The 13,626-nt window shown below is 49.1% G+C and overlaps 1 protein-coding gene across 1 annotated transcript; it reads right to left on the bottom strand.

Annotated features, from left to right (window-relative positions):
- Positions 1-4,441: 4,441 nt before the first annotated feature.
- Positions 4,442-9,964, bottom strand: DMRT2 (doublesex and mab-3 related transcription factor 2). The gene is made up of 3 exons (XM_066617762.1): positions 9,509-9,964; positions 7,885-7,987; positions 4,442-5,490 (listed from the first exon to the last, which is right to left on the bottom strand). The coding sequence occupies exons 1-3, from the start codon at positions 9,962-9,964 to the stop codon at positions 4,442-4,444; spliced, it is 1,608 nt and encodes a 535-aa protein (XP_066473859.1).
- Between the last annotated feature and the right edge of the window lie 3,662 nt (positions 9,965-13,626).

The raw sequence follows: 13,626 nt of genomic DNA, 5'->3' as shown, positions 1-13,626 counted from the left end.
TACCTCCTTCTGCCCACTCACTTTCACTGCTCCTTTTTCTCTGGCTACTACTACACCCTGGGTTGGAAAAGGGTGGACAGAGTGGAAGAGGAAGCATGGAAGCGTGTGGTTGACTAGACCAATGGTTCCCCAACTTTTTCTGCTGGGCCATTGGCTGCAGCTTCTTATTAAGGCTACAATCCTATACATTGTATAGAGTGGTAGGTTTTTTGCAAGGATTCCACAACTCTCCTGGTTGGTTTCCGCAGCTTCCCGGGGAGCCATCGCTCACAGTTTGGAAACTACTAGGCTAGACCATTGACACTCTAGTTCACCATTCTCCTCTGCTCCACACTCTCTCTTCTGCTCCATCTCTGTTTTCTGTCTCAGAGACCAGGAAGAACAGAGACTGGCACACATCTAGGTGGTGGGGGGGGAGAGCAGCATTTGGCTCACCACCTCAAGTGCTGGAAGATCTTGAATCAGCCCTAGTAATACCAGAGTGTTCACGCACACCCATGAAAATGCAGTCACTTTTTTCGTGACAGGATATAAACATTATATTCAAAAAGGGACTGCAGTTTTTAGAAGAGGCACAAGATCTTTCTTGAACAGAACCTTCTGTAGAACAAGCTGTGTCTACAGGCTTTGGGGGAGGGGGAATGTAAACTGCAGGTTGACAAGCAACAAAGGATGCCTGTCATTTCAAGTCTGTACTGGAACTATACGAGGATGGAAGGCTTATAACATTTCCAGAATTCGATGCAAAAGGAAGGAACTACCTGGCTGAAGGAGACTATCCACCTATTTATCATCCATTGACTATGGCCAGCATTTTAAAACTATGTCTTGATATAGTCACTATGAAAAAGTTTGAGAAACCTGATATGAAGTGGTAGATCGGTCTCTTCCCATAGTCCTGGGGTCGGCAACCTGCCATTCTGGAGCCGCAAGCGGCTCTTTGAGCCTTCGGCTGCGGCTCTGTGTGGGGCCAACCCATAACGGGGGAGGGGCTCGCCCCTCCTGCGATGCAGCCGCCGCTCACCAGTCTGAGCATACGGGCTACGGCTGCGCTCCTCTGCCGAGAGTGAGCCCCCACCGCCGCACGTTCCCGAGCCACAGCCCGAGCACACGGGCTGCAGCTGCACCCCATTGGAGAGGGCGCAAATGACTGGCGGAGCGAGCCCCCGCCCCCGCCGCTGCACGTTCCCTCCTGCCGGAGCCACAGCCCGAGCCTGTGCATGTCTCCTCAGATGTAAGTCCCATTGAACACCCTGATGATTGAACACCCCTTCCCACAAGCAGCCCTGACCCCAGGGAGCCAAGGCAAAAGCAAGCAGTTGAATGCAGCTGCTGTCTCCTCCTTCCAAGCTCAGAGCACAATCCTGTGCATGTCTCCTCAGATGTAAGTCCCATTGAACACCTTGATGATCCCGCCTTCCCAAAAGCAGCCCTGACCCCAGGGATCCAAGGCAAAAGCAAGCAATTGAATGCAGCTGCTCTCTCCTCCTCCAAGCTCAGAGCACAATCCTGTGCGTGTCTCCTCAGAAGTAAGTCCCATTGTGCTTGCTCCCAGGAAAGTGTGCACAGGATTACAGCCTTCAAACTCCCCACTCAGCACCCCGTCACTCACTCACACTCTCACTGCTCCATTTCCTTCACTTGGAAACTTGAAAGGGGTTTGGAGACCCCTGCACCAGATGGTATTCTGTATATCAGGAGTGCTCAATAGGTGGATCGCGATCTACCGGTAGATCGCGAGGCAAAATGAGTAGATTGCGGAGTGCCGACCCCCCCCCCTTCAGGTGCCTCTGGGAGGAAATGCCAGGAGTAAGGCCATTGTACTCAATGGGGCTTACTCCCAGGTAAGTGTGGCTAGGATTGCAGCCTCACAGCCTAATCCTAGGCATGTCTACTCTGGAGTAAGTCCTGTTATACTCGGTGTACCTTGAGCCCCACTAACATACATTGTACACATAAATGTTATATGTTATGATGGCGCGAACATTGTAAAAAAAAAACTCTGGTAGATCTCTGGGCCTTGCTGGGTTTCAAAGTAGCTCTCGAGCCAAAATAGGGTGAGCACCCCTGCTGTATATGTTTGTATACTGTATGTGTAACATACTGTATATGTAGCACCAAAGCATATTTCATGGTTGTGAAGTAATCACTGTTAGTATGCCTTTTATTTTATGCAGTTTTGAACTCTTAGCTTGTTTGTTCAGGAGCACTTTTGTGAACAGTGTTAAGTAGTACTAAGTGGTCTTGTTCAGAGGTAGTATTGTGTGGAAAGGCATTTACAGAAGTACAGAAGTAAATGACAGTAAAGAATGACAGTATCCTTCACAAGCAGTTCACCTGTGCACAATCTAAAACTGTTGTTCTCCAACTGTGGGTCTGGACCTGATTTTTAGTGGGACCTCTAAGAGGGGAGTGTATTATATAACTGGGACCTATAAGAGGGGAGCACAAACTATATATGCAGTGTTATCTTCATTTTAGATGTCAAAAGGGTTTTGTGGCTCCCGAGGTTTGCTTTTTTCTGGAAAATGGGTCCAAATGGCTCTTTTCCTGTCTAAGGTTACCGACCCCTGCCATAGTCCTATTCAGGTGTTTGTCTCCTTTTGGAGAGGGGGGGCTTTCTGGGAGCACACCAATCACTTGTACACTTAGCTCCATCAACAGCTCCCCTCCCTTCGCATGATCAGTGTTTGTCTGCAGAAACAATCACTGAACACAGAGAGAGATCCTCCAGATCAGTGTTTCTCAAACTGTGTGTCAGGACCCACTAGGTGGGTCACGAGCCAATTTCAGGTGGGTCCCCATTCATTTCAATATTTTATTTTTAATACATTAGACTTGATGCTACCATGGTATGTGACTGCATTTGGGAGATGTTACAGACCTGTACTTTTAATAAGCTACTCTGTATAGTCTTTTAACAATGACAGTAAATAGGTCTTACTCCTAGGTAAGTGTGGGTAGGATTGCTGCCTAGAATTGTTACAAATTTTCTTGCTTGATGATGTCACTTCCAGTCATGACATCACTTCAGGTGGGTCCTGACAGATTCTCATTCTAAAAAGTGGGTCCTGGTGCTGAATGTGTGAGAACCACTGCTCCAGATGATTGCTACCTGAATTGCAATGGTATATCTCCTGGATGGGGAATGTCTCCCCCTATGTTCAGTATTTGATGCTGCAAATGTATGTTGATCCTGGGGAGAATGGGAGGGGGGCAAATGCATGTACAATATACACTCATCATTCACACACTTCCACGTGGTCCTCACTCATTTATCTCTAGTGGAAGTTAAGCATCTGAACAGGGCTTTTATAGTAGACAAAAGTTGTAAGTTGCTTCAGGCTAAAATAACAAGAAATTGTGTAGTACCTTAAAGACTACCATGTAATATAGCATAAGCTTTAAAGAACAAAGCAAAAAATAGTGTTCATAAAACCTTTGAGTCTAATTTGAGCTTTTCTAAACTGCCAACAAGACATCTAGGGGAAACAATACATTGAAGAGACAGACAAAGACACAAAGACTACAAATCTATTTGCTTTACACTGAGAAAAAATTTGTGTAGGCTGAACAGTAACATCAAATGTGTGAAACTGCATATAGAAGCAATCCAACAGAATTTACAGCATTTCAATGGACTTAACTCTATGTTGAATTGTGGTCAGTCTTTGCTGCTCAAAAAACAAAGCAAAAAATAGCGCTCATAAATAGTTGAGATGCTTGGAAGGAAAATGGAAGTTAGGCAAAACACTGCTCTTGGTATGGTTAACAGATAAATTTGTTAAGAGGTTTAGCCTTCATAATGATGCACTGTTTTAAAGTAGAGCACATTACAGATGACAACTCAGCTTTAGTTGAAAAACAATTAAATATATTTATTTCCATAAGAAAAACATGCATATTTATGTACACTTTAAAATCAAAATTTACACCCCAAATCCATATATACAAAACTCTGGTGAGATAAGGCAAGGCACATCAAGTTTGCAGAAAGCATGGCTATCATCTTTACATGGAAGACTGTAGGAACACCCAAGCCACCAGTCATTTAAGAAAGGATATCTGCACTTAAACTGCATTAGCCCTGTTGAGGTCAGCTGATGTCAGTGGAACAGAAGTTATAAACCTAACTCAGGGGTTAGTGAAACCAGGGCAGGAGAGGGGTGAGACCAGCAGAGCCCAGTTCCACCGGATCCTGAACTCTGTGTCAGACCAGAAGGTCTGACATGGAGGCTCTCGCATCTGCGCCACGAGGAGACCCATTGCCAGGCCTGGGGCTTTCCTTGGGGGAAGGGGACAAAGAAGTGCCGCTTTGGCACTGCTGCTCTAGTGGGTACCGGAAAGCACAGGATTGGGCTGTTACTTCCTAGTAAACATCTTTAGGATTGCAACCTTTAGTGCAAATACACTAGCATAAGTCGTTCAAAGGTCGTGATACTTATTGAGACACATTGCTGACCATTGACGAAGGTCGTTTAAGAATAGATTCAACAGAAAATGATAGGGGCTCACTTGCCGACAATTTTGTTACAACTTGTTTAGCCCCCAAAAAGTCTTTTGCATATTTGTCTATGGTGAATTTGTATTTTTGGTTCTCTTTGATGGTACACTCTTTGTACTTCTTGGATGCCTCATCAAAAGTTGTTTTTAACTCTGTCCCCGATTTGTTGTGTAGTGTCTGTTGGAATAATGAATGGAATGGACTGTAGCTGAGCGATGGCGGGAGATGCTGCTTGGTGTTTTCTTTGCTGATCTTGCAGAGGGAGGTTTCTTGAGGAGCCAGAGAATCCTTGTGGGAGATCTGTGAGAAAGTCCTTTTAGGAGGTGAGAAGGCTGACCTCTCACGAGCCTCCTGAGGAATGTGCTGGAGTTCATTTAGAGGTGGTTGAATTTCTCGAACATGAGGAAGCAGGAATGAGTTTTCAGTCTTTGATGGCACTGTGTCATGTTCAACATGAGAACACTCCTGCCCTTGTGAAGCCTTGGAATCCCAGACTACCCCGGGCTTGAGGGACTGGACAGCAGTAGCATTGAGAAGACACTGCTGGTAGAGAAGAGCATCATTAAGGGGGCCACACTTTGGCCACACCAGGAACCTGGAAGGCAAAGGGTACTGCCTGTAGGTTGTGGCTACGCTCACATTTGAGGAGATCAGTTCCATGTTCCCTGAACCTGAATACTGCATAGTTAGATCCAGGCAGGTTGGCAAGAAGCTGCAAAACTCTTTATTTGAAGGCTCAACTTGATTAGGGCTGAAGGTAGTTTTGTAGGAATTATATTCATTCCCATGCACCATGCGGTTGGGCAGGAAAAAGGCAGTGGCTTGGGTGGCCTCCATCATTTCTCTTTCTTTATACTCTCTCTCAAGCATGATGTTCTCCAACTCTTTGTCAGCAAAGGCCCGTCTTTTTCTCATCCTGTCACTCACAGGAGGTGGCAAAGAAGAATTCCCCCCAAGGTAGGGATCTGTTGGAATGGGACGATAACCTAAAAAAAAAAATTGATGATTAGAACACAAACATCTGGATTGTCTTATAGTAAAAGCAGAAAGGAAAATGCTAAAATAGCTTCAAGTGCATAGAATTTAATATCTGCTGCATGATCATGGGTGCTCTCAATTCCCATCTTTATTTTTATTCGCACAGCACTTTGAAGCATTCAACATGCTTTATGATCAATTGGTGGTTTCAAACATTATGAAAAATTGTGGCTAGAGTCAGCATGAGTGACTTTTAGTACTTGCCACTCTTCCCAAGTAATATTCAAAGGAGCCTGTACGTCTCCCTTCAGATTCATGAGCCATCTCAGCATGAAGATTCATACGCCATGCCATTGGAGGAGATGTGCAAGTTGTCCTCCTGACATTACAAAGGAAGTCATAACGCAAGTCATGCATGCTTCCTGTTTCCACCCTACGACTTTTTGCAATGTCTAGCACAACTAGACAAAGCACAACTAACCTCACAACAACCCCATAAAACAGGATTAAAACATTCCCCTTTTACTCTTTTGATTCTCTTTCTTTGTTGAGGTACTTAAAATATCATTGCCAAAGATATACCTATAACTGATGCATTATATCTCTAAAGATGAAGCACTATGTACAGAGATTTGGGGGAAAAATCCAAGGAGTACTAGGAGGAAAGAGAAAGAAAGTTAAGTTAAATCAAGGAAAGGAAGGTGAAAGAGGAAAAAATAATCTTTTCAGAATAAATTATAGATGATGATGGTAGCCTAAGAAAGAGTATAAATATTGGACCCAAAAAAAAAATGAATCAACATGAGAGAGAATTTTGTACAGTTAGACGACAATCCAAAACAACTCTTAATAAGAGCTTTATTTTCAGGTAAGGTCAACATCATCTACTCTCCACCTAGTGTGCAGAAATTTACAACACAATCCTATCCACATCTACTCAGAAGTAAGTTTCACAGAGTTCAATAGAATTCACTCTCACGGAAATATGTTTACACCATCAGCCTTACAGTCCTGGTCTTGATCATTTTATCCTACACTCCTTCATCTAAAGGTTTTGTAACTAACCCCAGTAGTTATTCAGAAAAAATGAGATTCCAACACTGGAGAAATTACAATGAGCCCTTCCAACCATTTTCAGTAACTGGCAGTGACTTGGAAAACATTAGAGTATATTTCAAAGAGCATAGTAGTGTCCTTATTTTACCGCTCTGTTGTAAACATTAATATCCATTCTGATGTAAAGGCACAGGATTGTTTGTGTATCTGTTTTCTGGTGTAATTGAAGGCAATTAAAATTAAACTATCCTCCAAACCACTATCTGGTTGTTGGCAGTTTGTGCCTCTAATTTTTAACATACCAATCAGAAAATTAGATCTAAAAGTATAATTAATTCCAGATTTCAATCAAGACTATGTCAAATAAAAGAGATACTGTACACATGGAATTGTTTCAAACTGCTTGTATGGCTGTTGATCCAGACAGTATATTTATTTCTCTGATAGAATGCATTCTTTGTTTCTGATCTTTGTCAAGAGAATACTATTTTTATTTAACATCCTCAAACTATTACCTGTGGGTGCAAGCCTATGCATTTCTACTCAGAAGTAAGTCCCATTGTGTGTTATAGGACTTACTCCCAGGAAAATGAGTATAGGATTGCAGCCATATTGAGAAGATGTAATGTTAATCGGTTAATGAGATTTTAATCTCATAAAATCAAAGCAGAATTACCTATTTTACGAATAAAAAATAAAATGTACTTTATTGCATTCATTGCCAGAGAGTGACTTTTGAGGGTTTTGCTAATGGAGTCTTCATTCTTTCTTAGGCTAACTCCAACTTCTATGGTGTTGTTAGTTCCCGATATTGATTTCCTCTAAATCTTTTTTCCTATTTTATTCTAATCATTACCCTGAAGTAGAACTGTATGCAGTTCAATATTTTCTGCATTTTCATGTTGATATTAACCATGTTTTCGGTCCTTATATAAGTAAACTCCATGCTCCTTTCTGTTAGAATATAATACATTTCTTAAGTGTGTAACAAAACATCTTAAACTTTGTAGATTCCTAGTGGATTCCAATACAGCACCTAGCCATAAAGCAATTACACACTTTGGCCAACACCAACCAATGTCCATGCAAGCACCTTACCAAGCAGAGATAACAGGCATAACCACAATCCAGCACAGAGTTAAGATGCGTTTAAAGCCTCTGAAAGCAAAAGGCACAACTCTGTTTGATCAAGGCCCATTTACAATTAGATTTGTTTATCCAGCATTCTGCAATCTGTTACCAAAGTATTACAGAGAAGTGGCAGCAATGAGCATTTCACTATGCAACAACAGCTACCACTGCAAAATACCTAGAGGTTTAAAAGTTCAAAGCACCAAAGTGATTACCTTCTAAAATGCTTTTAGCCAGCAAACTGGGTGTCCGAACATGCCTCTGGTACACTGTCTTCCGCTCAAAGTTAGCTTGTTTCCCTGTAAGCCCCTTCTTATCCTAGCAAAGAAAATCAAATTTTTTAAAAAAAAAGTCAGAGAAAGATTCACAGGTCATTTCTGTCCCAAACAAATTATGTCCTGATCTGCTATTTTCAAAATTGCAATATGCAAATAATGAGGCAATACTTTTCTTAGTTCTTAAATTAAAAGCTTTTATGAAAATAAGAATTTGTCCTGGTCTTTATGGACAGTCTCAGATCAAACCTTTCTGGGAACTCCCTTTTAGTAAATGAAATGTGTTTGGCACATCCATGTGTCAAACACATAGAAAGGGCTTAATTTCCAAATAATGCAAGGATAGTTCCAGCAAAAATTAAGCACATGTAAGCACATGTTATCACTTTTCCTTTGACCATGCGTTTAACTTTCTCATCCCTCGATCATAGTTTAAAATGTGTATATATTTTAGGATAGGCTATAGCATGCATACATGACATGCTGGGATAGAATCGATGTCATCAAAACAGAAGAAGATTCTCATACCTATACTATGGGGTTCTAGGAAAACGATTGCTGAAACCAGAGCATTTGTTTCAGTCTGAATTGATTTCGCAACTGACCCACAAATGAAAGCATGTAAGGAGCAAAGGTTTATTTTGTTTCTCCTGGCTTTCAGGATGCCCTCTGGAACCACTGGAAAGCATTCTACCTGTCCCTGAAGCATTCTGACGGTTAAGTCCCCCACTCCAGACACCTCCCAAAGTCCCAAGTCGTAATACTTGGACTGAAGCCAAACCAGCCCTTTGGAAACCATCCACTGCTATCTCAGTCCAGCCACATTACTGGAAAACAGCCGCAGCTTACATGGAAATATTCCAGCAGCTGCCAAAACCCAACTCCTAAGAGTGGATCATTGCTAGTGATGTGCTCCTATACCAGTGATTTTCAGACTTTTTCATCTCATGGCACACTGACAAGGCGCTGAGATGGTCAACGCACAACATCAGCTTTTGGACAACTGACAAGGCACAGCACACTGCTGGTGGGGGGCTCACATCCCCCAATGGCCCGATTAATAAATGAGGGCCCTATCCAATTTTCCAGTGCCACTGAAGCCACGCCAGTGGGGCATGTGCTGCATCCTGTGGAGGGGTAACAGTCAAAGAGGTCTCCTCAAGATATGGGAATGTTTGTTCCCTTACACCCCAAGGCTGCAGGAGAGTTGGATAGAATTGGGCCCTGACTCTCCCCAAACTCTTGCAGCACACCTGCGGACCATTCGCTGCACACCAACAGGCCACAGCACTGTAGTTGAAAATCACTGTCCTGGACTCTGTCGAGGAGGATCTAAGCCTCATTTACCCTCCAGAGCTTTTGAGGGGGTGAAGCCCTTGGTGGAAAGATTCAGGAAGAGAACTGGGACTGAGTCACTGCTGCCGGGGTGTGGGCAGACCTGACTGTGCTGGGGGGAGAGCATCCTTAGCCGGGAAGGGAAGGCGTCTTGGCGGCGCTGCTGCTTGCAAGCCCACCTCGGGCTGCAAGGGGGAGGGGGGAGAAGGGGCCCGGCGCTGGCGCTCACCTCGGTGGCCTGCTGCCTGCGGAGCGCCACCTGGGCGGCCATGACGCGCTGCCTCTCCACCACCAGCAGGCAGTTGGCGCACTGGCAGTCCCGCCAGCGGCAGAAGCGCTTGTGGCCCTTCAGGCAGGACACCACCCCGTGGTTGCGGCAGCGCGCGCACTTGGGGGTGCGGCTCAGCTTGCGGGTCTGCGGCTCCAGGGACTGGGGGGAGGGCGGAGGCTGCTGCTGCTGCTGCCGCCGTCCCGCCTGGAGAGCCCCGCTGCCAGCCAGCACGTCCTCCTCGCAGTCTCCGTCTTCCTCCCCATCTTCTTCCTCCTCCTCCTCTTCCTCTTCGTCGTCCTCTGCAGCCTCCTTGCTGGGCTGCTGCTGCTGCGCCCCGTCCAGCTCCTCCAGGCTCTCCACGTCGATCTCCCAGAGGTCTCCAGCGCGGGCTACCTGCTGCTGCCCTTCAGCCATGGCTCCTTCTCCTCCACCGCGCTCACTGCAAGGCACAGGGAAAGGGGGGGACAGCGCGAGCCGCCCTCGGTTAACGAGGCGCCTCGCATAGGCGCTCCAGCGAGAGTCGCTCGCCTCGCGCGCCGCGCTCTGGACGGCAGGCAGCGCCTGCAGACACTTTCCTGGAAGTGGGTCCCGTTTGGCGCAGTGGGGCTCACTGCTGAGTAGACCTATGCAGAGGACGGCGCTCTCACGACACAATCCTGTGCGTGTCCCATTGTGTTCAGCGGGGCTTACTCCCAGGAAAGCGTGCATAGGATTGCAGCCTCACTCAGAGCACACTCCAAGGCATGTCTACTCAGGGGTAAGTCCCATCATAGTCAATGGGGCTTGCTCCCCGGGCAGTGAGCACAGGATTGTGTCCTCAGTCGCCAGAGGCTGCAGCAGCCCTGCAGAAAGAAGGCCGGCTGGCTGGCTGGCTGCCCGAGCGCACAAGGCAGGACTGCCAGCTCCCCAGCCTGCGAACTCGCCCACGCAGCGCTCACAGAGTGCGGAGTTTCAGCGCCTCTGCAAGCCGAACAGTCGCCTCCCGTCCCCGCACCAGCAAGGGAAGGGGGAGAGGTCGCCCGCTGTGCCCGGACAAGGAGTCCCCCGCAAGTGCCGCCTCCACGCGGGCGCCCCGATGCCCGCCTCCGTTCTCTTTCTGCCTGAGCGGGCGCTCCCTTCGCCACCGGTACTCCCCGGATGCGCCTCGATGGAAACCCCTTTTGGGGCCGGGCCGAAGGGCTCCCTCCCTCCAGCCAGCCTGGCTTCCCAAGCTCCGCTCGTTCTGCCTCCTGCCCCTGCCCGGCTGCTCTGCACGCGCTGCCGAGGGGGTAGAGGCGAGTCAGGAGGTCAGAAGGAGACTGCAGCAGGAGGACTGAGGCTGCAATCCTGCACACGCTTTCCTGGGAGTAAGTCTCACTGAGCGCGATGCAACGGAGGAGCCACGCATAGGCTTGTGCGCTGAACGCGCGCATGGATTCGTTGGGGTTTTTTTAAAGTATTGTTTTCCCTGCAAGGGCAAAACTGGGCCAGGCTGGAGGGGGCTGGACTGGACTCCCTTCGCGTGCCTGGCTGGTGGCTTGTGTGGTGTTTTCATTCCATTTGCAACAGGTGGCCGCTTTGCCTTCTTTTCCACCCAGGAGAGCGTTCCGAGGGGCAGTACTGCGACCCACTCTGGGTTCTGCTGCTGCATGAGTGAACGGGGCCCTGGGGGTGGAAACTCTCCAGAATCCTCGTGCACAGGAGATCTCTCAGGTGTCAGAACAAACAAACAACTACCCCCCACACACACACACACTGTCTCTCTCACACACAGACACTCTCACACATACATACACACACTCGCTCGCTCTCTCGTGCGCTCTCTCTCTCTCTCTCTCTCTCACACACACACACACACACACACACACACACACACCCTTTGCAAGGGCAAAGGGAGGTGACAGCCGTCCACACACACCGTCGCCGCGCAGGGCTCCACCTCAGCAGGCCCATGACACCCCCATAGCCAGAGGTGTAACTCGGGTGCAGCCTGAGGGGCACCTGCCCCAAGCACTAAGCTGGGGGGCGCAACGAGCAAGGCAGCCACTTCTGGGTTCTCCCCTGAGGAGGAGGTGCTGTGGAGGGCGCCTCCACAGGAGAAGGAAGGGGGGTGCGAAACCACCAGCCCCCCCTCCTGGGGGAGAACCCAGAAGTGACTGCCTTGCACGTTGCGCCCCCCCCCCAGCTTAGTGCCTGGGGCAGGTGCCCCTCAGGCTGCACCCTAGTTACGCAACCCAGCAGCCGGCCCCAGCCCCCTCTCCCAAAGCCCAGAGGCTGCTATCCTAGCCACACTTTCCTAAGCCCCATGGACTATAACGGGACATTTCTGAGCAGACATGCGTAGGCTTGGGCTGTTGGCCGCCTTCGGGTGCCCGGCGGCAGTGTCCGCGCTGGAGAAGCTCTGCCTGCTGCGCACGGCGTCTGGCTTGGCTGCCCTTTCCAGAACAGCCCTTCGCGAGCTGGTGCAGGAGGCCAAGCCCGGCCGGTCACTTTCCTCGATGGGCGCTGGTCCCGAAAGGCCCTGCAAAGAGGACGCAGGCGGGACGCTGCGCAAAGGCTGGAGGGCTCCCTTGCTCAGCCCCTTCGGCGCGCAGGAGGGCACGCTCAGGGAGCAGGGAGCTGCATTGGAGCGACGCCCTTTGAGCGGGGCCTCTGCGGCCGCCTTCCTCCCGGCTGTGCTGGACTCGCTGCTGCCCCGTGCTGGAGAGCTCGCTTTGGAAGAGCGGGGAGAAGGAAGCCTGGGCTCCGCTGCAGCCACGGGGCAGCAGACCAGCCCGTTCATGCCCAGCGCCCACTGACGTCTCCTCCCCAGCACGGGCGCTGCTGCTGCTCCAACCCGTGTTTGGAGGCTTGGAGACCCGCTGCATTGCCAGCTACGCGGGATGCTCTCCATGGTCAAGGACTTTGGACCGTAACCAGAATTACAGTTCTCTGGCTAGTTCCTCAGTCACACACACACACCCCTTTAAGCCAAGAACCTGCGCCCTGAAAGTGGGCTTTGCGGTCCTCTTCGGTGGCTTGAATCCCTGCGGGTTGGCTGGGGATCGTTTAAGATCGTCCCCATTCCTGGAACCAGTCCCTCTCTGATCCCGCATAGAGGATCCAGTGACACCCAGCCCAACCCTAAGCGGGTCAACTCAAAAGTAAATCCCATAATGTTCAATGGGGCTTGCTCCCAGGAAAGTGTGCATAGGACTGTAGCCTCCATTGCTGCTGCCCGCAGAGTGCTGCTCAGGTGGGGGGTGGAAATGTCCGGGTGCTGCTGAATACCTCAATAACTGCTGAATCTCCCAAAAGGGGCCTCATCTGCTGCCTGCACTGCGAATGGAAACGCCTGGGCCCGGAAGGAAGGAAGGAAGGAACAGGGTGACCAGATGCAACGGAGGACACGCCTCTACCTTTAGCCTTTGTGTAGGAGAGGCGATTTTGGTAGGTGCAGCTTCTTCCATGTTGAGCTGCACCTACCCAAATTCCCTCTTCGAAACAGTGCTTGAAGGTACAGGTACTCTGTCCTCCATTGCATCTGGTCACCCTGGGAAGGAAGGAAGGAAGGAAGGAAGGAAGGAAGGCGACAGGCAGGCAGGCATCGCCTGGGACAAACTCCTCCTTGGGGTCAGTATGTGCAGCACCTGCACTTTGGGGCGTGGGGCCACGGAGACTGCGGTCCCTCTCCCGCTTGCCAGTGAGTCAGTCCCACTGAACGCCGAGTGCCTTCCTTCCCAGAAGCCCTGCAGTGCAGCTCCATTGACTCTAACAGGACTGACTCCTGAGTAGACACGCATAGGTTTGGGCAGCAACAGTCCTCAGCAGCGTTTTCTATGTTCCCCCTTTCCAAACGCGCGCCTGGAGATGTCATAACCCTGCTCAGTGCAAGTGAATAAGCAGAGATCAGGAGGGAAAAGGGCGTCACCTGGTCAGTGTCCAAACCAGGTGGGCAGTGTCTCAACCTGCAGTGCCCTGAAACCCCGCATCTCACACGCACCCCGCTCCATGCTCACTCACCAGACACGCGTCTTCGTTCCTTCCCCTGGCTCCCCATCACCCCTCTCCCCGGGCTGCACACTCACCAAAGCGATGGGTCCCCTGCTGGTGGCAAA

The sequence above is a fragment of the Tiliqua scincoides genome, chromosome 2, assembly GCF_035046505.1.
Source record: "Tiliqua scincoides isolate rTilSci1 chromosome 2, rTilSci1.hap2, whole genome shotgun sequence".
NCBI lineage: Eukaryota > Metazoa > Chordata > Lepidosauria > Squamata > Scincidae > Tiliqua > Tiliqua scincoides.
This window is presented reverse-complemented; position numbering and strand designations above follow the sequence as displayed.